General features: G+C 37.9%; 1 protein-coding gene across 6 annotated transcripts in view; it reads left to right on the top strand.

Moving 5' to 3' along the window:
* Positions 1–25265, top strand: part of MME (membrane metalloendopeptidase) — a 117581-nt gene that overhangs the window by 60214 nt on the left and 32102 nt on the right. For 5 of the 6 annotated variants that reach the window (XM_025289508.3, XM_025289510.3, XM_025289509.3 and 2 more), the window contains exons 9-17: positions 772–906; positions 4147–4221; positions 5111–5212; positions 6846–6982; positions 7092–7185; positions 8326–8454; positions 9210–9308; positions 12969–13049; positions 14321–14424. In XM_025289508.3, the coding sequence (XP_025145293.3) occupies positions 772–906; positions 4147–4221; positions 5111–5212; positions 6846–6982; positions 7092–7185; positions 8326–8454; positions 9210–9308; positions 12969–13049; positions 14321–14424 (956 nt within the window). The remainder of the gene's footprint in view (positions 1–771; positions 907–4146; positions 4222–5110; positions 5213–6845; positions 6983–7091; positions 7186–8325; positions 8455–9209; positions 9309–12968; positions 13050–14320; positions 14425–25265) is intronic. The other variant, XM_006046865.4, reaches the window with a different exon arrangement.

The following is a 25265-nucleotide window of genomic DNA, read 5'->3' as shown; positions in this document are numbered from 1 at the left end:
ACTGCTGATAGATAATAACTAAATAGCAGTGGGCTGAGATTTATGAAAGTGTTATTCAATTTCTGGGTTCAGTGCCAGTCAGAACTTGAATGAGGGATTCATATATTCTGTAAAAGGTCAATAACATAACTAGGTTATAGCTTATCTTCATACAGTTAAATGTGTGTGAAGAGAAAATGGAAAAATTTGAGTTTTTGGAAGAAAGCTGATAGTCAAAATGGCATATTAGAAATTTCACAGTAATAAGAACCAGCTATGGAATTAACTAAAGCCCACAGATTTGTCTTGGAGGAGCTCATGGGAAAACAGTCTCATTAAAAAAAAATATTGCTTGGCTAGAGGAGACAATTAAAAGATGTCTTGATAATGTAATATGCTTGTGGCCATCTCTTCATGGATAGTTGAAAAAAAATTTATATGAGCAGAGAAAACCTGATAAAAGGAAATTTGGCAAAATAATGTATTTTTAAGAAAAAAATACTAGTTTACTGCTTACCAAGTGTTTTGCGAGTGTATTCTTATTAAAGCAGTAAAACTTGGTTAAAAGTTGAAGATTATAAAATCTCCATAACCAAATGGTTTTAAATGACTTAGTACTTTTAGAGTGATCCCTCATTGTTCTGTTCTAATTCAAAAAAAAACCGAATTTCTATTTTGTGCTTCATCTGTTACCAAAAATGAATATTGAATTGAAAATAAATTTTAATTTTAAGTGCCATGATGAATATTTAGAAGGTTCTTCAGTAATGTACTGTTATTTATTTCTTGCAGGCTTGTACGGCATATGTGGATTTTATGATTTCTGTGGCCAAATTGATTCGTCAGGAAAGAGGACTGCCCATAGATGAAAACCAGCTTTCTTTGGAAATGAATAAAGTTATGGATTTGGAAAAAGAAATTGCCAATGTAAAACACATATTCTCTGATACAATGAATAATGTCAACTGCTTTTCATTTCTTTCTCCTCTCTATTGTATTTTAAGGGTAAAAGGTACAGCTCCTCAACTAAGTGATAAAAATGTACAGCTCAGTAATGGATCATTGACTTCAAGAGGACCTTTGAAACTGGAGTTTTTCAGTAAACCAAATTCCAGACATCCAGGAGACATACTAATTTTGACAAATATTAAACTAGATTTGTTTAATGACCTATTACAACTGGAGCACGTCAAGATCTTAACTATTTACAGTCACACTGTTGTTGAGATGCCCTTGAGATTCAGGACACATGTGATGACTATTCAGCAAAGCTGTTTTAATTTTAATGTATACAATTTTGCTTTAAAGTTTTAAAATTTAAGGTGACCACAGAAATTGTCTCTATCCCTTTGCTAAGAAGTATTAGCCTCTTAACATGGCCACACAACCATATGAAATTCACTGAGTTCAGACTGTCAGGCTGCTTATTAGCTCAGGGGAGATCTGACAGGAGGAGTTTATCAGCAAAGCCAAAGGGGTCTCTTGTTGAGATTCCTCTGGTTCTGGGTCAGCCCTTAGAGGCTGAGTTGGCACATTCTGTTCTGATGTTCCTCTGATAGGATCTGCAGTCTCAAGCAAGTGAACTCTGTCTAAACAGCATTCAGGTTATTGACTGATCTCATAGTCAGTTTCAGTCTAGGATCCACAGAGCTGTGACGTTGCCACCAGCAGCCTACAGTCCTAAATCCCCATCTGCTTGGCAGTTTGCCATCAGAATCTTGAAAATGAAAGATCTTTGAGGGCAATTTTAGCTTTCCTGGGGCCACATGAAACTGAAAGTCTAGAATCAGAACCAGACATTGGTTGGAGCTGCAGCTGGATGAATGGCAGTTTGATGGGTTACACGTGGTTCTGTGTTGGAAACAGAATTCTTAGAGAAGCATAGTTTATTACCCTGGGTTTTTACCACTTGTACCTTATCAGACTGTGTGCTCCTTTGATCAGCTTCAGCTCTATAATAGTCGTATCTTACTTCAAAATTCTTTGTGTCTATATTTTCTCTCCTCTCAGACACTGAGATTTAGTGGGGTCTTAGTGCTCTTTGAATCACCTATGTGTCTCTAACAATGTCCAGCATATCACTGCAGGCAGATTTTATAAACATAATCTTTAAGTTGTTGTTCAGTTACTCAGTCATATCCCACTCTTTGTGACCCAAAGGACTACAGCATACCAGGCTTCTTCTCTATCATTCACTATCTCCTGGAGTTTGCTCAAACTCATATCCATTGGGTCAGTGATGCCATCCAACCATCTGATCCTCTGTCGCCCCTTCTCCTCTTGCCCTCAGTCTTTTGCAACATCAGGGTCTTTTTCAATGAGTCAGCCCTTCGCATCAGGTGGCCAAAGTATTGGAGTTTCAGCTTTAGCATCAATTCTTCCAGTGAATATTCAGGGTTGATTCCTTTAGGATTGACTGGTTTGATCTCCTTGCTGTCAAAGGAACTTTTAAGAGTCTTCTCCAGCACCATAGTTTGAAAGTATCAATTCTTTGGCACTCAGCCTTCTTTATGGTCTGACTCTCACATCCGTACCTGATTACTGGAAAAACCATAGCTTTGACTATACGGACCTTTGTCAGCAAAGTGGTGTCTCTGCTTTTTAATACATGTACTTTCTAGGCTTGTCACAGCTTTTCTTCCAGGGAGCAAACATCTTTTAATTTCATGGCTGCAGTCACAATCCACAGTGATTTTGAGCCCCAGAAAATAAAGTCTGTCACTGTTTCCATTGTTTCCTCATCTATTTGCCATGAAGTGATGGGACCAGATGCCATTTTTTTTGAATGTTGAGTTTTAAGCCAGCTGTTTCGCTCTCTTTCACCTTCATCAAGGGGCTCTTAACTTTCTCTTTACTTTCTGCCATTAGGGTAGTGTCATCTGCTTTCTTAGGTTGTTGATATTTCTCCCGGCAATCTTGATTCCAGCTTGAGCGTCATCCAGCCTGGCATTTTGTATGACATACTCAGCATAGAAGTTAAATAAGCAGGATAACAATATACAGCCTTGACATATCCTTTCCCAACTTTGAACCTGTTGTTGTTCCATATCCAGTTCTAACTGTTGCTTCGTGACCTACATACAAGCTTCTCAGGAGGCAGGCAAGGTGGTCTGGTATTCCCACCTCCTTAAGAATTTTCCACAGTTTGTCATGATTCGTACAGTAAAAGGCTTTAGTGTAATCAATGAAGGCAGAAGTAGACTTTTTTCTGGAATTCTCTTGCTTTTTCTATGGTCCATCAGATGTTGGCAATTTGATCTCTGATTCCTCTACCTTTTCTAAATCCAGCTTGTATATTTGGAAGTTCTCAATTCACCTTTTGTTGAAGACTGGCTTGAAGGATTTTGGGCATTACCTTGCTAGCAAGTGAAATGAGAGCAATTGTGAGGTTTGAACATTCTTTGGCATTGCCCTTCTTTGGGATTAGAATGAAAACTGACATTTTCCAGTCCTGTGGCTGCTGCTGAGTTTTCCAAATTTGCTGGCATGTTGAGCACAGCACTTTAATAGCATAATTTTTAGGATGTGAAATAGCTCAGCTGGAATTCCGTCACCTCCACTAGCTTTGTTCATAGCAGTGCTTCCTAAGGCCCACTTGACTTCACACTCCATGATGTCTGGCTCTAAGTGGGTGACCAGACCATTGTGGTTACCTGTGTCATTAAGACTTCTTGGTACAGCTCTTCTGTGTGTTCTTGCCATCTCTTAATATCTTCTGCTTCTGTTAGGTCCATATTGTTTCTGTCCTGTATTGTACCCATCTTTGCATGAAATGTTCCCTTGATATCTGATTTTCTTGAAGAGATCTCTAGTCTTTCCCATTCTATTGTTTTCCTCTATTTCTTTTCTTTGTTCACTTAGAAAGGCTTTCTTCTCTGTCCTTGCTATTCTTTGGAACTCTGCATTCAAATGGGTATATCTTTCCTTTTCTCCTTTGCCTTTCACTTTCTTCTTTTCTCAGCTCTTTGTAAGGCCTCCTCAGGCAACCATTTTGCCTTTTTGCATTTTTCTTGAAGTAAATAAATAAATCTGTGAACTGAAATCACGAGTCATTGTTAACTAGAGAAATAATTCCCATTTTTACCTTTTGTCTCTCTTCACTTAAAATTGCTTCTACTCCTTTCAACCACTAGTTGGGGAGTTGTTATTGAAATTTTCTTTTTTCAGTCAGTGAAAACAGTAATACTGGATGATGATGATAGCACTAAACTCGTTAGGCCACGTGAGCGGACAGTCACGGAAGTAAGTGCTAGCACTCTCCTCAGAGAATTTGGCACCTACCTGCACTGTGTACTAGGGATGTTCTTGGTCTCACTTGCCTTCAGTTCTTGGCAGAAATCATTGTGGGTGTGTGTATGTGTGTTTTCCTGTCTGAATTTTAACTAGGACACTGAATGGTGGTGGGTAGCAGACAGAGTGGGAGAAGGCAATGGTAACCCACTCCAGTGTTCTTGCCTGGAGAATCCCAGGGACGGGGGAGCCTGGTGGGCTGCTGTCTATGGGGTCGCACAGAGTCGGACACGACTGAAGCGACTTAGCAGCAGTAGCAGCAGCAGAGTATTTGAGGGATTAATTGGAAATGACTTTATTCAAGAAAATCATTATATGAAATAGCCACAGGCACAACTGTGCTGCCCATTAGCCATGGAAGGAAGAAGGGCTGTAAATATTGCTGATGTGTTTTGTTGTTATAAAGATATAAAATGATTTTTGAAGACCGCATGGACTGTAGCCTGCCAGGCTCCTGTGTCCATGGGATTTCCTAGCCAAGAATGCTGGAGTGGGTAGCTGTTGCTTTCTCCAGGGGAATCTTCCCGACCCAGGGATCAAATCCAGGTCTCTTGCATTGCAGGCAATCTCCTGCACTGCACGCTGATTCGTTAATGAGCCAGCAAAGAAGCCCTCATACTTAACACTAACCAAGTCTTGATGATTGTTACTAGATATACTTAAAATCTCTTAATTTCTCTTTTCTTCTTGATGTGACAAGATAAATTATGAAACAAATACAGAATATAAAAACAAATATAATTATGTTGTACCAATGCCATATTTCTTTCCCCTTTGTATAAAGGTATATTTTTCAAAAGAATTCTTGATCTAAAATAATAATAAAACATTAAATCCATAGGCTACAACTAAATCTGAAGATCGAAATGATCCAATGCTTCTTTATAACAAAATGACATTAGCTGAGGTCCAAAATAAATTTTCACTGGAATTCAGTGGGAAGGTAAGTAGCAAGATTTAAGTACTTATTATGTCATTTTCAAAGTTAGTATTAAAATGCAGTTAAAATTCAATGATTTTTTAATTTATTGAGATAAATTGAACACCAAAATGAATTTAGATGATACCAATCATTTGATTTTAGGAAAAGACTTGAAAAAAACTATTCTAAATCATTGTATTTATATTTAATTAGAGTGAATTTCAAAGATAAAAAGCCTTTTCAAAGCATCTATGGAATAGTATTAGAAAGTATCATAAAAAAGGATTTAGAAACATTAAAAGGGAAAATCCTTCTGAAAGGCCATTATATAACTATGGGACTTGGACAGTCATATAATATGTACCAGACTTCTTACCTCCAAAAAAAGAATAATTTATTCATAGAACTTGCCATGTTCTCATCAGGGCCATCTATGGAGGTGTTCAAAGCAATAATGGAGAGACAAAACACAGGAAACAGAAAAATCTATGGGTACCATTTATAAATGTCAATTGACATCTTTTTGCTTAGTAGTAATTCCTTAGCTAGTATCTAATAATCTTTTCTAAGCTATGCATATATTCTGTGTGTGAACCGATGCACACAATTGGAGGATGAAGCAACATTCATAAAATCTACAAACTACCACATTCAGTGATGGAATCTATTTGGAATTGCAATAAACAATTGCAGTTGTTGTTTTGTTTATTGTCTAATTGCAATAAACAAGGAATTTCTTACATAAAGCTTTTTAATAAGTGTTTAATAAATGTTTTGAAAAACTAGTCCATGCCACTAAAAGAAATCAAGAAAAGCCATAGCACCTTATACTGAGTAAGTGATCAGTGTATTTATGTACTTCTAGGTAGCCTAATATATCTGTAATCCTAAACATTCTCAAGCATTGAAATGTGGCATTTCAGCAAGATTTGCATAGTCTTCACTTTTGCTATCTTTCCTTATATCCATTGGTGGTTGAATAACCACAATTCCCACTGAAAGAATAATAGAGAAACAAGATTCTATCTCTCAGTAACTCCAAATCCAGCTTCTGAAGTGTGAAAACTGCATGTCTATTAGACCTGACATTGATAGCATAAAATACGTTTTGTTCATCTTCACGAGACCATGTGTGTTGTATCATTACCCGTACTTATACCTCTGCTAGAGCAATAGTGTGCTTCCACCTTCACGTACAACACAGTCTCCACTGAAATGGATTACTGTGTTAAAATGAATTGTCTATTAACATACACTTTTAAGGAATATGCATATTATACCCATTTAAATTTTTGCTTAAACCTAGAAAACATCATAGCTAAATTTCTTTTTCTCTCTTCTGGGCTAGACCAAGAATATGACATTGAGCCTGATTTCTACCATATGACTACTACTCTTAGAGGCTTTGTTATTGCTCTTAAATGGTTGGTTTAATTCTGCATTTAAATAATTATGCTGCAGAACTAATTTTTATTCAAAAACTGACAGAAGCAATTAAAGAAGAAGCCCAAACAAATATCACACTGACCATTGTGATAATTATATAGTGATACAATTGACACTAACCATGTCTGACCCTGTAACCATAACTGATTCTTGGAACCAAGAAGAAAAGTCCATAATTACTCAATGTTTTGTGCCTGATTTTTTCCAGCCATTCAGCTGGTCAAATTTCACAAATGAAATCATGTCAACCGTGAATATCAATATTCCACATGAGGAAGAAGTGATTGTTTATGCTCCAGAATATTTAACCAATCTTAAGCTCATTCTTGCCAAATATTCTGCCAGGTAGGTATGTCAGCGTGCCCGTGTCCCCAAAGTTTGCATTTAATATCATTCTTTAGAAGCTTTGCAGCCTCATCTTTTCTGTTGCTGGGTGGTGGGTTTTTTTATACAGAGATCTTCAAAATTTAATGTCCTGGCGGTTCATAATGGATCTTGTAAGCAGCCTCAGCCGAAACTACAAGGAGTCCAGAAATGCTTTCCGCAAGGTGAAGAAAAAATCTCTCTTTTCTTAAGACTTAAAGCATAAAGAGATCCATGGTTATGAAGGCTTGCCATGTCCATTGCTAGAATGTGGTAAACTTTGCGAAGAGACAGAAGGCCAAATGTTGCTTACTTTGCCTGTATTCAAGCCGTGTTGCCTAGGAAAGCCAGGTTTCAGGTGCTCTGTTGTCCTGTCTACTTTGGCACCATGATTGAATTGCCCTGGAAGGAAGGGCATTTGGTTACTTGCACAGTTCATGAAAGAGTACTGGCTTGGTTTGGTGTTGTGTTCCAAGTAATTTCAGGGCTATCTATCTCAATTAATTTGATTTTTCTAGTACTCACAGCACAGTAGACATACAAACAGATGGACTACATTGTGTGGACTACCCACTGAGAACACACCTACCTGGAGATACCCTTAAGATCTTTTATTGGGCTGTACCCATATTATTTAAACAATCATCATTTTGGTCCTAATGTGAGGGGAGAGAGAAAGTCCTAATGTGAAAAAGGAGAAATTCTCACAAATGTATTGGTTGGTGTCATGGGAAGGGAATAATTCTGATTGATTGAAATTTTTAATTTTTTACCCTTTAAAAGAAAATGTAGATATTTTAAAAATTAAATAAGATAAAAGCTGTGTTTTGCTAAATTTTCCTTCCACAAATGTATCCCTTTATTGGTACTTAAATGTGTACACATGCAGTTCTTCTAAGTACTGGAAGTTCGGCAAAAGCATTGAAAAACAGCAATGTGTTTTCCTGTATACCAGGTCTCTCCCCTGGTACATACATTGAATATTGCTTCATGTTTATGTTTATGCAGTGGCAACAGCATTATTTTGAGATTTAGCGGGGCAGAGTTTTTTTCCTAAAGTGGTCCAGAAGGATATTAACTTGCAGTAGCCAACAGTTCTTCTAGGACTTGCTACTGAAAATATACCTTATTTCCAGATCATATATAAGTAATAATTCTATTGGATTACATTTTTTCCTATGCAAGGACATCCTGACGTATGAGGAGAAGCAATGAATATTGAAAGAATTTGAGACGTAAGAGTAGAGTCCTATGAAATCTGTGCTCTCACCGCACTTCGGCCATCTACACCTGCTAAAATGCCATTTCCTTTCTCTCTCCCATAGGCTCTTTATGGCACAACATCAGAAACAGCAACTTGGAGACGCTGCGCAAACTATGTCAATGGGAATATGGAAAATGCCGTGGGAAGGCTCTATGTGGAAGCGGCATTTCCTGGAGATAGTAAACATGTGGTAATGTTTTCAGCACAGTACTCTATCACTTTGCATCAATGGGAAGTCACAGTAGTCCATCATTTTCTAAAATTTTACTGATTGGCTGAGAACTTCTGAATTACCATTTGCCATTATTTCCCAATAAATCTTATCCTCCCTCCCCCAAGGGTCTGCATATTTTCTAATCCTAATATTGTTTAACCCAAAAGCAATTGTCCATTTTCCAGGAGCAGTGTATTCACAATACCTAATCATATGTTCTTATAATATAATCATTTGTAGTTTCTTCTATTAGCAAAATTGACTAAGAATTAGTATTTTTTCTTAAAAAAACAGAAAGTAAATCAGAGTTCATTTGAAGTATAAGCCAAGTACTGTATTTTTTATTGTTACTGAAGGGAAGACAAAGGAACTTAAAGGCAAGGTAAAAGCATTTATTGAAATGCTACTTCATGCTTAACTGAACTATTAATAGTAATGACAGCTAGTATTTTATGTTAGTTCTTCTTTCTTGATAATGGAAACCATACATTCTAAAGAAGAATTTTATTAATGTATACATTAAGATCTATTCAGTCATTAGTGTTGATAATGGAAGTGCTGCTTAAAAAATATAATTATCCATATATATCCATTTTAGATCATTTATAAATTTATATTTATTAACATATTATTGAATCACATCAACACAGCTTATGATTCTATTTTTCTTAATTTTTATTAAAAAAAATTATCTCATGGCTCATATTTGCTTTCTGTTCTTTTGGTTTAAGGTTGAGGATTTAATTGCCCAGATCCGGGAGGTTTTTATTCAGACTTTAGATGACCTAACTTGGATGGATGCAGAAACAAAAAAGAAAGCTGAGGAAAAGGTAAAGAGCAAGGCAGAGCTAACTACCAAAGAAAAATCTATAAGAAATGATGAACTTTTAAGATATTTGGGGAAAATACAGTAATCAAGAATTGTATAAAATAAAAACACACTCTTTCAAGATGTAACATTTCCAGGAACAATTTTCATGGATGAAGTTGTTTTCCTATGATTTTCATCATTCATTATTTCTTTGCAACTAGCTCCTACTCTCCATGTTCAGCTCAAAACTTTGAAAGAAAAAACTCCTTTTCTTTAAAAAAGAAGTCTTCACAAACCAAGAAAATAAGGGAAAAATCTTGTGTGAATAAGAAAGCTTAAATTAAAAGATACTATCAGTGGTTCATATTTTTCCTCCCTTTATGAAACATATTTAAAAGACTTCTGTGTAATATCATATATGAAATGAGTCGCCAGACAGGTTCGATGCACGATACTTGGATGCTTGGGGCTGCTGCACTGGGATGACCCAGAGGGATGGTATGGGAGGGAGGAAGGAGGAGGGTTCAGGATGGGGAACACATGTATACCTGTGGCGGATTCATTTTGATATATGGAAAAACCAATACAATATTGTAAAGTTAAAAAATAAAATAAAAAAGAAAAGTGAAAGTCAAAAAAAAAGACTTCTACCAATATTCAGTAATCTTTAATGCAAATTTCTAGCTAAAAATTTGTAAACATGTGCTATTTAGTTTTTTTTTTTAAATACAACCTACTGCTGCTGCTGCGTCTCTTCAGTCGTGTCCAACTCTGTGCAACCCCATAGACGGCAGCCCACCAGGCTCCCCCATCCCTGTTCTCCAGGCAAGAACCTAGGGAAAATAATACCAAATTTCTATTAAGCCCATGTAAGGTAGTGCATTATTTGAATACTATAGTGTCCTACAGTTACAGAGATGTTGACTGAGCTCTTTATAAACTATTCTTATTTACCCCCACTATTCACCTTTTATTGGGATTTTTAACATCTTGCATAGAATAAGCAAAATGGAAATTCTAAGGAAATCCCAGGTTTAAATTTACTATGCCATTGTCTTGATAACTATATAAAACTAGAAGGAACATGTCCAGTGAAAACTGTATGTGCTTTATAAGCAGTATTCACATGCAACCTGATTATTTCTCAGTAGTTAGAGTAGCAGGAAGAACAGACCATTCTCTAAACTTAACACAGAAAGAGTCCATAAATCTAGTTATAATAAGAGAATCCAACTGAAGTCTAGTTTTCTTTCAGGATTAGATCACATAGAAAGATCATCTTCTTCAGTGACCATAGAACCCTGGATGCCTCAGATCTAGAATTGGCACCCCAGGATAGCTATCTTTGCAGCACTCTGTCTAGCTCCTCAGAAGTTCCAGCTGGATTTGCTCCTTTCATGTTCTAGCTGTCATAACATGGTTCTTTTTGATGTAACCGATTAAGTTGTTCTCGACTTAATAATTTCCCAAGGTGATATAAAACTCTGGATCTGCAAGTTGCTTTTTGAAAGAGTCCCATACTCAAAAAGTTTAGGCAACACTTCCTGAAGGAAGGCTTCCCTGATCCTACCCTTGATTAGGTTACATGCCTCTAGAGTATGATTTTATGGCATCATACATCACACTTGAGAGTTAATATTCATTTTATTGCCTACCATTGACCTTTACAATAAACTCTCCATGAGCAGAAATTTTTGCATTGTATCCTCAACCCCTCACAAAGTACCTGGTTTGTTGTAGACCCTAGAACACAAATTGAATGAATAAATAGGCAGACTAATTCATCCTCTTGGATACTTGCAATTACTTAATTGTAGACTCTAAGACGTCTTTCAGTGAAAGAGCCTGCTTCATGTTTCTGTCATAGTGCTCGTGTGCTCACGCTCAGACATGTCCAACTCTTTTCCATCCCATGGACTGTAGCCTTCCAGGCTCCTCTGTCTATGGAATTTTCCAGGCAAGAATACTGGAGTGGGTTGCCATTTCCTTTTCCAGAGATCTTTCCAACCCAAGGACTGAACCCATGTCTCCTGAGTCTTCTGCACCAGCAAGGTGGGTTCTTTACCTACTGAACCACCTGGGAAGCGGTCACAGTATTTACCCCAATTTTTTACAATATATCCTTTCTTATGTAGTACCTCCCATTTCTGTAGATTTTGTATCCCTTAGAATACTTTTTGGGGAAATATCTTCTAGAAAATAAAATACCACTGAGAGGGGAGTGATTTATTATGGGCTGACAGTATGGAAAGAAAATAGGCTGGGCCTATTAGATTAGCCGACACATCTGTCTGATCCACTGGGGAAATCCTAGACTCATGAAACAGATTTGTAACAAAACCGCATCCATTTGATGGCAAAACAAATAACTCAGAGATGCAAGCTTAATACCTCATGAAAAATGTAAATTAGTTAAATTATTTAAGAACAGTGTGGCATGATTGAATCAAATATCTTTGAGAAAAATGAGAGAAGTAAAAAATGGAAATAGCAAGTAGTAAGCAAGTGGGCTTCCCAGGTGGCGCTAGTGGTAAGGAACTCACCTGCCAGTGCAAGAGACATGAGAGATGCAGGTTCGATCCCTGGGTTGGAAAGATCCTGTGGAGGAGGGCTTGGCAACCCACTCCAATATTCTTCTCTGGAGAATCCCATGGACAGAGGAGCCTGGTGGGCTATGGTCCATAGTGTCACATAGAATTTGGCACAACTGAAGTGACTTAGCACCCACAAGCAAGTGGTAATAATGAAATAATTATAAGTAAACAATTTTAAGGATGGCCCACATGGTGCTAGGGGTAAAGAACTGGCCTGCCAATGCAGGAGACTTGAGAGACTCAGGTTTGATCCCTGGATTGGGAAGATTCCCTAGAGGAAGGCATGGCAACCCACTCCAGTATTCTTGCCTAGAGAATCCCATGGACAGAGGAGCCTGGAAGGCTGCAGTCCATAGGGTTGCAAAGAGTCAGACACAACTGAAGTAACTTAGCATGCACATACACAAACAGTAGTAAGCAAGTGGTAAACATGAGATGGTATAAAAAGGAAAACCCTGCTTTCTACTCATTTAACTAATATCATTCATTTAACTGTGGAAAGTTGGGTACTCTGGCTCTGGAGACTGAAAGAGAACATAAAAACTCCAGGAACCAATATTCAAGAAGAATATTTAGCACTGAACCTGTAAGCCCACATCTGTTTTCTCAGCCAAATTGGTGAAGTGGAAAGATAAGCTACTAGAATGGAAGTTCTAAATATTATTTCTCCTATAGTAGTAGTAGTAGTCGTCAAGTCGCTAAGTTGTGTCCGACTCTTGAGACCCCATGGACTGTAAGATTGACGAAAAAAGCCTTACAGAGAAAAAGTTCATAAGAGTAATACTTGTGTTTGTAATACCTTTGTTTCAATACCTGTGGAACAAAGATTTGTCAGTTTTTAATGTTAATTTTCTTGGGCAAGCTTCAGACTATGAGAATAGGGTATTAGAAGCTAAATTTCAGGACACTTTTATTTTGAATTCCAGGAAGAAGCCATGGCAAAGATCTCTGTTTAAGTGTGGTCAAATACTCATTTTGTAAACAGTATGGATCAAGTTATTCAATTTCCAGTCAAGGGCACAATCATAAAGTTTGCATGTGAAAGTTCATAATCATGCTCACATTCAATATTATAATTTTCATAGGCCTTAGCAATTAAAGAAAGAATTGGCTATCCTGATGACATTATTTCAAATGACGACAAACTGAATAATGAGTACCTTGAGGTAAGTCTTAAAAGGACTCTACACTGATGATGCCTGAGGCTGGGGGCAATACCGTTTCTTGCTATGGGGGGGACAGAACATATGAGGGCCTACACCAAGAGCTTTTATTATATTAAGCCTTTAACACTGAAGCCAGAACTGTTTGTTTTAGTGTTAGCTTATTGTTTCATTGGCCTGGCCTGTATTTGGTTTTCTTATTTTGCTTTCCATATAGTCCATTTTAAGAGTAGTGATAAAAACTTGGTGTTTTTTTTTTTTTTTTTAAGAGCATCAAGGCATGGATATTTAAGTGATGAACAGGCAGTACTCAGGCTTCTTATACATGCGTGAAAAGTCAAATCTTCAGGTGTCTTTCCAATTTCTAATTATTCCTCCACTGGATTAACCTGGTCATGTCTTCTCTATTTGGAAAAAAAGCATCTATTATTTGAGAATAAGAAACTGTTTTATTCCCCTGTGTAATGTAAATGATGAAACCAGAATTGATTGAAGTATGGATTTCAGAGTCAGATAAGAGCTTATTGCTAACCTTGCAGTCTCCACGACTACTTGCCGCCTTGGTGACAAGGTGGTCCTTGCCTAGATCTGGGGATGATGATTTCTAATCGTTGATTACTAGCCTAACTTGAGAGTTTGCAAAGCAGTGTCCTCATTTCTTTTTCTATTGCAGAAAAGCTTGACTTTTTAAAAAAACGAGCTCACTATAGCATGTGCATCCTCAGGGCCCTTGTGGCAGGAGTCTAGTGGCTGAGCACATAGCCTCACAGCTGAACTGCGTGGGTTCAGATCTCAACTCTACCACACACTAACTGGCTAAGATCATCAACTCAAAGTCAGACTCCTAGGGTTCAAATCTCAACTTCATCACGAATTAACTTGGACAAGTGACTTGTCTGTGCCTCAGTTTCCTCAACTTTAAAATGGTGATAACAGCCCATCTTCATAAAATTATTTTGAGGATTAGAAGAATAAGTGTTCTTATAACACAGTAAATAAGAATGCTGTTATCTGTCATGTAAGGATTGATACAAATATAGAAAAGCTTGTTTGACACTTAGTTTCATTTGATTAATTAGAAAAGAATACACTGAAGAAATAATTCAGCCAGAGCAGCCGTGACTTGTATAGAATTAGTTAGAACTTAATTTTTCTTTGGCAAGTTTTAATGCTCTCTGCTAACTTTATTAAGTGATAATCTCTTAATGCTATTTAGCAAAACTTTGGAGACACATTTTTAATATTGTTCTCAAAATTCTTTTAAATTAATATAGTTGAGCTACCAGGAAGAAGAATACTTTGAGAATATAATTCAAAACTTGAAGTTTGGCCAAAATAGACAACTAAAGAAGCTTCGAGAAAAGGTGGACAAGGATGAGTATGTATATTTCAATTTTCTAATATGTTCATTCAGAAGAGGGCCTTTGTTGGATTAAGAACCTGACTTAGAATAAATGTTAAAAGGTGGAATGTTCTCTTTCTATTGAGTACTTCTAAGAGCATCTAGGAATATAGGAGGGTTTAATCAAAATATAAATTTTTTCCTTACGGTGTCAGACTACCTTTGGTTTCTTCTCATATTATTGTCTGTCCCTTCTACTTTGTGGACAGAGCTCCCTAGAACACTTTAGTCTAAGCAGTCCTTAGCTCCTTCAAACCTTCTTTGGGTCTATTACTGTACTCAGAATTATCATCTACCCTCAGCCCCACCTACCTTTCTATTGTTCAGCCATCCTGCAACTCCATCCCCTACCTAGCTTGTTCAGGTAACACTTCTCTCAACCTTGTGAGAACCAAATCTGAGATATCAGGATTCAGTCACATTCATAGCTTTCAAATGATTTAGTCTCCGCTTACTAGTGGTATTAGTACATCATAGTAATGATCAGCTTAATGTTTATTTTTCGGTTAAATGGATGTCTGTAAAATATTTATCAACATAAGTGTTTATGCACTTAAGTCCCTAGAACTGTGTGGACTTTTTCCCACACAGCTCCAAGAGAATAGGAGATCATTCAACACAGTGCTGGATACATAGGAGATTTTCAATTAAAACTAAATTAATGAGTGAGCAAGTGCAAAGTAAATATACTAACTTGATCTTTGTGGTAACTGACACAATACCATGCTAGTGAAGTGTATGGTTCACTCCTATATTCCTTTATTCTTTCACTAACATTTGTTAAGTTAATATTTTGGAATAGTGACCAAGTCAAGATGGGAACTGGAAAAATCAAAGGTGAACCTTGATTCAATTACATTATATTACAATAGTAGAGTGTAGGAAAGATGTGTTATAATAAACTGCCTCCAGGAGGGAAATGTGCCAAGAAAGGGACAAAGTGCAGAAGAACTATTTGATGACAGAGTGTTCTATTCTCAGTAAACCAAGTACAGGTTGGACAAAATTCCCAGTATGAAAATGCCAATACATTTCAATCCCTGTACAACATTTTTAATCCTTCAGGTATTCTGAAAAAGACTCCAATTTCTTTTACTGACCCCTGTGTTTCCACTGGAGCAAATGTTATGTTATCTGGTACTAAAAATAGGGCAGCAAATGTCAGAGAATGGTTAGTGTCCCAGGTGGGAAAGAAAGAGATTGGGTACATATGGCTTCTATCATACTCAGTGGTCAAATCCTAGCTGTAGAAATTGACAGAAAGTCATCAAAAAGAATACCTTGTGGAAAAATTTATAATCAAGTCTGAATGTTTTTATTTCTTTACAAAATATAGTTACATACTATATAGTTACATTTAATAATTGTTAGCACTTTGTAAAATACCTGTATACAATTATCATCAAATATTCCTTCCAAAAAGAGCTAATATAAGCTGCATCCACCTGACATCAGAATATTTGTTCATAATTTAAAAAATTGTTGTTGAATTATTGCTTGATGTTTTCTTTGGAAGTTAGTATATTCTCAGTTCCATAATAATTTTGTAATGTAGTATGTAATTTTCACTCCTTTTCATCATATGTGTTGATTTTCTCTGAGTTCTTTTCTCTTTACCATAGATACTCAATAGCAAAGACTGTATCTAAGATTTAATGAATGTTTTCTCAATAGCATGCACAGCTCATGCTATTTTTGGATCCTTTCCATGAGCCTCTGACAGTCAATGACAAGTGCAATATGCCTTTTAAGGTCTTCACTGCCATTAGAGGCTAGTTTTTCTTCCTTCCTCATCTTCTACCGTATGCTGAATACAAGGGTTCAACACTCTTGACTGCCCTTTAGATTCACCTGGGGAGCATTTGAAATAGACTGATTTCCCAGCTCTCCCACCCTAGATTGTGATGGACATGCCTCTAGGTGGGATCTCAGGTACTGGTATTCTTTTTAAGTACCACACCCCCTTCTCAGGTCAGAATCTTTGCATTAATGTTAATTCCTTTTTATATTGAATCATACTTGCTCATATTCAATATTGTGAGATATTTTTACAAGATGATACCTTTAATTTAGGAATTTTGATTTAAAAAAATTAAATTTATATTAGACTATACTTCATTTGCAATGCTGTGTTAGTTTCAGGTGTACAGCCAAGTGATTCAGTTATACATATATCTATTCTTTTTTCAAATTCTTTTCCTATTTAGGTTATTGCAAAATAGTGAGTAAAGTTCCCTGTGCTAGGGAACTATACTCTAGTATAGCTATACTCTAGTATACTATACTAGCTACACTCTAGGCCTTTGTTGGTTATCTACCTTAAATATAGAGTATGTATATGTCAATCCTAAACTCCCAATTTATCCCCCTCCCCCTTTCCCTTTTGGTAACTATAAGTTTGCTTTCCTTTTTTTTTTTTAAATATATTTATTTGGCTGCACTGGGTCCTAGCCATGGCATGTGAGATCTAGTTCCTTGATCAGGGTTGGAACCCAAGCCCCCTGAATTGGGAGCACAGTGTGTTAGAAACTAGACTACTAGGGAGGTCCTGATATGAGTTTGTTTTCTATCCCTGGGTCAGAAAGATTCCCATGGAGAAGGGTATGGCAACCCACTCCAGTATTCTTGACTGGAGAATCTCATGGACAGAGGAGCCTGGTGGGTTACAGTCCGTGGGTCACAAAGAGTCGGACACAACTGAATGACTAACACACACACACACACACACACACACAGGTTCATCATTTCAGAGCAATTCTTTTCTATCATCTCTCGCAATTGCTGTGATATTTACTACAAATCCTATCTTAAAAAAATGTTTATATCCACCAGCTGCTAATTAACTATTTTATTGGCATGAGGGCATGTGGATCCATCTTACATCTCCATTGTCGTGCCTTATTCGGACATTTCTCATTGTTCGCCAGAGTGATTACAATATTTTTCCTAATCTTATCAATCATCTCACAGTCAATCTTGAGCTAATTTTCCAGGCTACCACCTTAGAGAGCTTTTAAAAACACAGATTGAGTCATGTTGTTTTCTGATGAAAACCTTTCAATGTGTTCTGCCCATCTCATGAAGCTTGTGCAAAGCTCTACAATCTCCCGCTCACACTCTAGAATCCCTTCAGAGTCACCCTACCCCACAGCATTGTCCCAAATCTCTAGCCATAGGAATTACTTTAAAATCACTGCTCCATCTCTTCCTCCTCCTTATCCCTTACCTCGGACCACTCTTTCTACCCTTGTTCATTTATCAGAAACCTACACTTACTATGATTCTTCTTGAGTCTTATCTCCTTACTCATGCATCCCTTACATTTCTCTCTTCACCTTGTCCTTGTATGATACCTTACACATATTTTAGTCACCAGTATATTATGTTACATTTAGCTGGAATAGCCCTTGTTGAAAGAAAGCAGAAGTCATGTATTTGTGCCACCAGAGATTGAACTTTGATGAATAGAATGTGGACCTTCCTTCAATGTTGATAGAGTGAATGATTGATAAAACAGTCAATTTGTAACAGTGTTGATAAAGTGAACTCAGCCACTAAAATAATACTGATATATCCAAGCATTTCACCATCATCGTTGGTGAATATGTCCAACATGATCTCTGTTTACTCTGCTTAAGAATTCAAAAAATTGAGAAAGTCAGAAAGTTTGAGTGTGATATGCCTAAGTTAGTCATTTGGCTAAAAGAACCTCCTTCTGCCCATTCAAGCAGCTGGCAACTGCAAAGGACAAAGATTTAAATTTACAAGGCTATTGGTTCATGTGGTTTCTGAGTACCTAGTTTATGTTTCCAAAATTACCTCAAACATCATGTTCTCTGGGGACTTAATGACAGTTTGTAAATAATTTCAAGCACATCATGTTATCAAATAGTAATAATGTTAGATTGAAAATGTAATATCCATTGGCAAAATGACTTCACGAAGTATCTGAAATAATTTACTTTCAGTAACATGAGTATTCACTTAGACTCTATGGAACAAACATAAACCTCTAAAAAGAAGCAATGTACTAGGACAAAATAAAGTGAATTCCTTAATTTTAGACTTGGCATTATTTTGTTAGTTTCTCAAGACAGGATTTTCTGTAATATAATTTGGACAGGTAGTATCAGCCTTGGTAAGTTATGACTGTTGAGCATGTGGAGTTGCCTTTCATAAACTACAATGACTTATTTCACTGCTGCATCTTTCCTGCCATTGTACATCAAAATCAAAACAAACTGAAAGTAATAGCAGCCAACTCAATAAACATTGGGGAAGGCAATGGCACCCCACTCCAATACTCTTGCCTGGAAAATCCCATGGACGGCGGAGCCTGGTAGGCTGCAGTCCATGGGGTCGCTAAGAGTTGGACACGACTGAGTGACTTCACTTTCACTTTTCACTTTCATGCACTGGAGAAGGAAATGGCACCCCACTCCAGTATTCTTGTCTGGAGAATCCCAGGGACAGAGGAGCCTGGTGGGCTGCCGTCTATGGGGTCCCACAGAGTCGGACACGACTGAAATGACTTAGCAGCAGCAGCAGCAGCAATAAACATTTTGCCAAATAGCTACAGTGTGCAAAGTACTGTGCTACCTTGTAGAGGATACATAAGACTCAGAGCTAGCAATCTAATGGAAGAGGCAGGTATGTAACAGTGAAAGCCGATGGAAGGCGGAGTTGGCTGTTGCGATTACAAGACAACAAGGTGCTAGGATAGCACTTTTCTAAAACCACAATTAAACCTTTACTTATTAGTAAAACATTCTCTGGAAGGAACATGTCAGCATTTAAATTAATGTTGAGGTGAACTAGAGCAAAACAAACAAAATAATTGATTCATTTCTTCTCCTTTATTGCTTCAAGTCTGCTGTTTTTTCTAATCTGGACCAACTGGATGTTTGCTAGTCCCTGAAATAAGTGGTGCTATGGAGGTTGGCGGCCAACAGCTGTGGTTCTGTGTAGTTCTTCCTGAAAAACCAACAGCACCAAAAAGACAGGGTGGCTGGTTCCACTGTTGTTTTGCCACTGCAGTGACTTGCTACCCCTTTTTCAGTGTCTCAGTTCTGCCAGTTACTATCTGTAGCCTTTTAAAAGCCTTGAAGTTTCATTATTTGTGAAATGAGCAGGTTGATTTAGACCCTATAACATCTTTAAGATTCTTTCCAGCACTAAAATTTTCGGGCCCTTACTGTGAAGTTTTGGTAAGAGCCAAGATGTTTTAGTCCTTGGCTTTTCCACAAGTGACCCAGGAGAGAAAGACCATATTCTTATAAGGTAGGGATGTACCTCACTTCTTTCTGAAGTATCTCTTCTGCTATTTCCCCTTCAGGGATGTTTCTAGACTTAGTCTTCTAATTAAGTCTTGTATCATTGAACTTGAATTTCAAAAGAATAGCTATAGAGGATTTCTGTGAAGTAATGAGATGGCCCAGAGGTGGAAAATTGATTAGACTCATGCAGGGTGGGCATTTAGAGTGCTGGAGACTTGGGACACAAGTGACTCTCCATGGTGTAGATGTATGGGAAGATACGTAAAGCAGATGATTTGACTCATCAAGTACTACTTAGTCAGAAAGACTAACAGACTAAACCTGGACAAGTCACTCTGATTTCCTGTGGCAGTATCTGCCTTGGTGTGCTCATGTTCTACACCTATAATAATAGATTAAAATATTAAGTTCCATCTATTTAGATTCCCATTAAGATAACAGACTGTGATTTTTCAACACGTTTTTGGATTATAAGCAAAATATATCTTATCAGTGAAAAAAATTTTTTTTGCATTTTAATTAGCACCAAGGAAGGTTTGTTTCAGAGGGGAAAGAAGAGATAGAGAAGTAAGGCTAATAAGTTAAAGGTGTAAACTGAAGAGCTTTGCAAAAGAAGTCTAGAACTTGATACCAGTGTGCCCTCTCGAGAGGACAATGCCAGATAGTGCGTGGCTTCTGGTTGTCATGACTCTCCACAGTCTGCAGGGCAGCAGTGCCTCACCTAGGCTTACCGCCCATCACCCTTCCAGACTGAAAAGAGTCAGTACTCTTGGGGCCTGAAGGACTCATTGGTATCCCAAGACCTATATGTGTGTGCATGCCTTTCATGTTCTCAATATTGTGCTAAGCCCTAGAGATGCTTTAAGAACAAAGCATAAGATAAATAAGTGGGAGTGGGACTCCTTGGAATTTAAAAGCTTCTGCCCAGCAAAAAAAAAAAAAAAAAAAAAATTTTAAGGTAACCTAAGGAATGGGACACTGACCTAGAGCCAGACATCCTGGAATGTGAAGTCAAGTGGGCCTTAGAAAGCATCACTACGAACAAAGCTAGTGGAGGTGATGGACTTCCAGTTGAGCTATTCCAAATCCTGAAAGATGATGCTGTGAAAGTGCTGCACTCAATATGCCAGCAAATTTGGAAAACTCAGCAGTGGCCACAGGACTGGAAAAGGTCAGTTTTCATTCCAATCCCAAAGAAAGGCAATGCCAAAGAATGCTCAAACTACCGCACAATTGCAGTTATCTCACAGGCTAATAAAGTAAAGCTTAAAATTCTCCAAGCCAGGCTTCAGCAATATGTGAACCATGAACTTTCTGATGTGCAAGCTGGTTTTAGAAAAGGCAGACCAGAGATCAAATTGCCAACATCCGCTGGATCATGGAAAAAGCAAGAGAGTTCCAGAAAAACATCTATTTCTGCTTTATTGACTATGCCAAAGCCTTTGACTGTGTGGATCTCAATAAACTGTGGAAAATTCTGAAAGAGATGGGAATACCAGACCACCTGATCTGCCTCTTGAGAAACCTATATGCAGGTCAGGAAGCAACAGTTAGAACTGGACATGGAACAACAGACTGGTTCCAAATAGGAAAAGGAGTACATCAAGGCTGTATATTGTCACTCTGTTTATTTAACTTCTATGCAGAGTACATCATGAGAAACGCTGGACTGGAAGAAACACAAACTGGAATCAAGATTGCCGGGAGAAATATCAATAACCTCAGATATGCAGATGACACCACCCTTATGGCAGAAAGTGAAGAGGAACTCAAAAGCCTCTTGAAAGTGAAAGTGGAGAGTGAAAAAGTTGGCTTAAAGCTCAACATTCAGAAAACGAAGATCATGGCATCCAGTCCCATCACTTCATGGGAAATAGATGGGGAAACAGTGGAAACAGTGTCAGACTTTATTTTTTTTGGCTCCAAAATCACTGCAGATGGTGACTGCAAGCATGAAATTAAAAGACACCTACTCCTTGGAATGAAAGTTATGACCAACCTAGATAGCATATTCAAAAGCAGAGACATTACTTTGCCAACAAAGGTCTGTCTAGTCAAGGCTATGGTTTTTCCTGTGGTCATGTATGGATGTGAGAGCTGGACTGTGAAGAAGGCTGAGCGCCGAAGAATTGATGCTTTTGAACTGTGGTGTTGGAGAAGACTCTTGAGAGTCCCTTGGACTGCAAGGAGATCCAACCAGTCCATTCTGAAGGAGATCAGCCCTGGGATTTCTTTGGAAGGAATGATGCTAAAGCTGAAACTGCAGTACTTTGGCCACCTCATGTGTAGAGTTGACTCATTGGAAAAGACTCTGATGCTGGGAGGGATTGGGGGCAAGAGGAGAAGGGGACGACAGAGGATGAGATGGCTGGATGGCATCACTGACTCGATGGACGTGAGTCTCAGTGAATTCCGGGAGTAGGTGATGGACAGGGAGGCCTGGCAAAGCTGCGATTCGTGGGGTCGCAAAGAGTCAGACATGACTGAGCGACTGATCTGATCTGATCTGAAGGAATGGGAGAAAATATTTGCTAATCACATATATGGTAACAGATTAATCTCCAATATATATAAGGCACTCCTATAATTCAATAGCAGGAAAAAAAAAAACCCTAATAACCAATTTATTTTTTTATTTTATTTATTTTTTTTATTTAATTTAATTTTATTTTTAAACTTTACAATATTGTATTAGCTCTGCCAAACATCAAAACGAATCCGCCACAGGTACACCCGTGCTCCCCATCCTGAACCCCCCCTCCCTCCCCTCTCCCCACACTCTCCCCCTGTGTCGTCCCAGTGCACCAGCCCCAAGCATCCAGTATCGTGCATCGAACCTGGACTGGCAATTCGTTTCATACATGATATTATACATGTTTCAATGCCATTCTCCCAAATCTCCCCACCCTCTCCCTCTCCCTCTCCCGCAGAGTCCATAAGACTGTTCTATACATCAGTGTCTCTTTTGCTGTCTCATACACAGGGTTATTGTTACCATCTTTCTAAATTCCATATATATGCGTTAGTATACTGTATTGGTGTTTTTCTTTCTGGCTTACTTCACTCTGTATAATAGTCTCCAGTTTCATCCACCTCATTAGAACTGATTCAAATGTATTCTTTTTAATGGCTGAGTAATACTTCATTGTGTATATGTACCACAGCTTTCTTATCCATTCATCTGCTGATGGACATCTAGGTTGCTTCCATGTCCTGGCTATTATAAACAGTGCTGCGATGAACATTGGGGTACACGTGTCTCTTTCCCTTCTGGTTTCCTCAGTGTGTATGCCCAGCAGTGGGATTGCTGGATCATAAGGCAATTCTATTTCCAATTTTTTAAGGAATCTCCACACTGTTCTCCATAGTGGCTGTACTAGTTTGCATTCCCACCAACAGTGTAAGAGGGTTCCCTTTTCTCCACACCCTCTCCAGCATTTATTGCTTGTAGACTTTTGGATCGCAGCCATTAATAGTTGAAAACTTCCCTAAAATGGGAAAGGAAATAATCACCCAAGTCCAAGAAACCCAGAGAGTCCCAAACAGGATAAACCCAAGGCAAAACACCCCAAGACACATAGTAATCAAATTAACAAAGATCAAACACAAAGAACAAATATTAAAAGCAGCAAGGAAAAAACAACAAATAACACACAAGGGAATTCCCATAAGGATAACAGCTGATCTTTCAATAGAAACTCTTCAAGCCAGGAGGGAATGGCAAGACATACTTAAAGTGATGAAAGAAAATAACCTACAGCCCAGATTATTGTACCCAGCAAGGATCTCATTCAAATATGAAGGAGAAATCAAAAGCTTTTCAGACAAGCAAAAGCTGAGAGAATTCAGCACCACCAAACCAGCAAATACTAAAGGATATTCTCCTTTAGTATTTAGTATTCTTTAGTATTCTCCAACAAATACTAAAGGATATTCTCTAGATAGGAAACACAAAAACGGTGTATAAAATCTAACCCAAAACAATAAAGTAAATGGCAACGGGGATCATACTTATCAGTAATTACCTTAAATGTAAATGGGTTGAATGCCCCAACCAAAAGACAAAGACTGGCTGAATGGATACAAAAACAAGACCCTACATATGTTGTCTACAAGAGACCCACCTCAAAACAGAGGACACATACAGACTGAAAGTGAAGGGCTGGAAAAAGATTTTCCATGCAAATAGGGACCAAAAGAAAGCAGGAGTAGCAATACTCATATCAGATAAAATAGACTTTAAAACAAAGGCTGTGAAAAGAGACAAAGATGGTCACTACATAATGATCAAAGGATCAATCCAAGAAGAAGATATAACAATTATAAATATATATGCACCCAACACGGGAGCACCGAAATATGTAAGACAAATAATAACCAATTTAAAATGACCCATGAACAGAGGAGCCTGGTGCGCTACAGTCCATTGGGTCACTAAGAGTCAGACACGACTTAGCAACTGAGCGTGCACACAAGAATTTGGATAGACATTTCTCCAAAGATGTACAAATGGCCACCAGATAGATGGAAAGATGCTCAACATCACTAATCATCATGCATGTGTGCTAAGTCACTTCAGCCATGTCCGACTCTGTGACCCAGTGGACCATAGCCTACCAGGCTCCTCTGTCCATGAAACTCTCCAGGCAAGAATACTGGAGTGGGTTGGTGTGCCCTCGTCCAAGGGATCTTCCCACCCGTCAAAGGGTCAAACCTGCATCTCTTGTGTCTACCTGCATTAGCAGGTGGTTTCTTTACCACTAGTGCTACCTGGGAAACCCCACTAATCATCAAGGAAATGCAAATCAAAACCCTAGTGAGATATCACATCACTCCTGTCAGGATGACATATTGTTTAAAAAATAAGTAAAAAGACAACAAGTATTGGCAAGGATGTGGAGAAATTGGACCACAATTGACGGGAATGCAAACGGGTGCAAATGTTATGGAAAACAACATAGACATTCCTTAAAAAGTTAGAAATAGAACTGCCGTAAGACCCAGCAATTCTGGGCCTATAGCCAAACTAATTGAACTCAGGATCTCAGAGACATTAGCAGTCCTGTGTTCATAGCAGTACCATTCACAATAGCTAAGATGTGAAGGCAACCTCTTTCCCTCAACAGATGAATGGTTGGGAAAAAAATATCTGTGGATACAGTGGAACACCAGTATCTAAAAAGAAGGAAATTATGCAGTATGCATTGACGAACTTAAGAAAATGTGCTAATTGAAATAAGCCCAGAAAGATAAGTACTGCCTGATTCCACTTATATGAGGTTTCTAAAATAGTCAAATTTCATAAAATCAAAGGAGGGAATCATTATTGCCAAAAGATGGGGGGAGAGGGAAATGAGAAGTTATTAATCAACAGGCAAAAAATTTCCAGTTAAGCAAAATGAATAAGTTATAGCATTGTGCCTAGTGTCAACCATAATGTACTAGATACTTAAAATATATTAAATGAGTAGATCTCGTAGTAAGTGTAATTGCCGCAATTTAGAAAAAGGACAAAACATGAAACATTGCTGCCTTCATGGA

This window comes from Bubalus bubalis, chromosome 1 (genome assembly GCF_019923935.1).
Source record: "Bubalus bubalis isolate 160015118507 breed Murrah chromosome 1, NDDB_SH_1, whole genome shotgun sequence".
In the NCBI taxonomy this organism is placed as follows: Eukaryota; Metazoa; Chordata; class Mammalia; order Artiodactyla; family Bovidae; genus Bubalus; species Bubalus bubalis.
The sequence above is the reverse complement of the archived record's forward strand: the minus strand, read 5'-3'. Positions and strand labels throughout refer to the sequence as shown.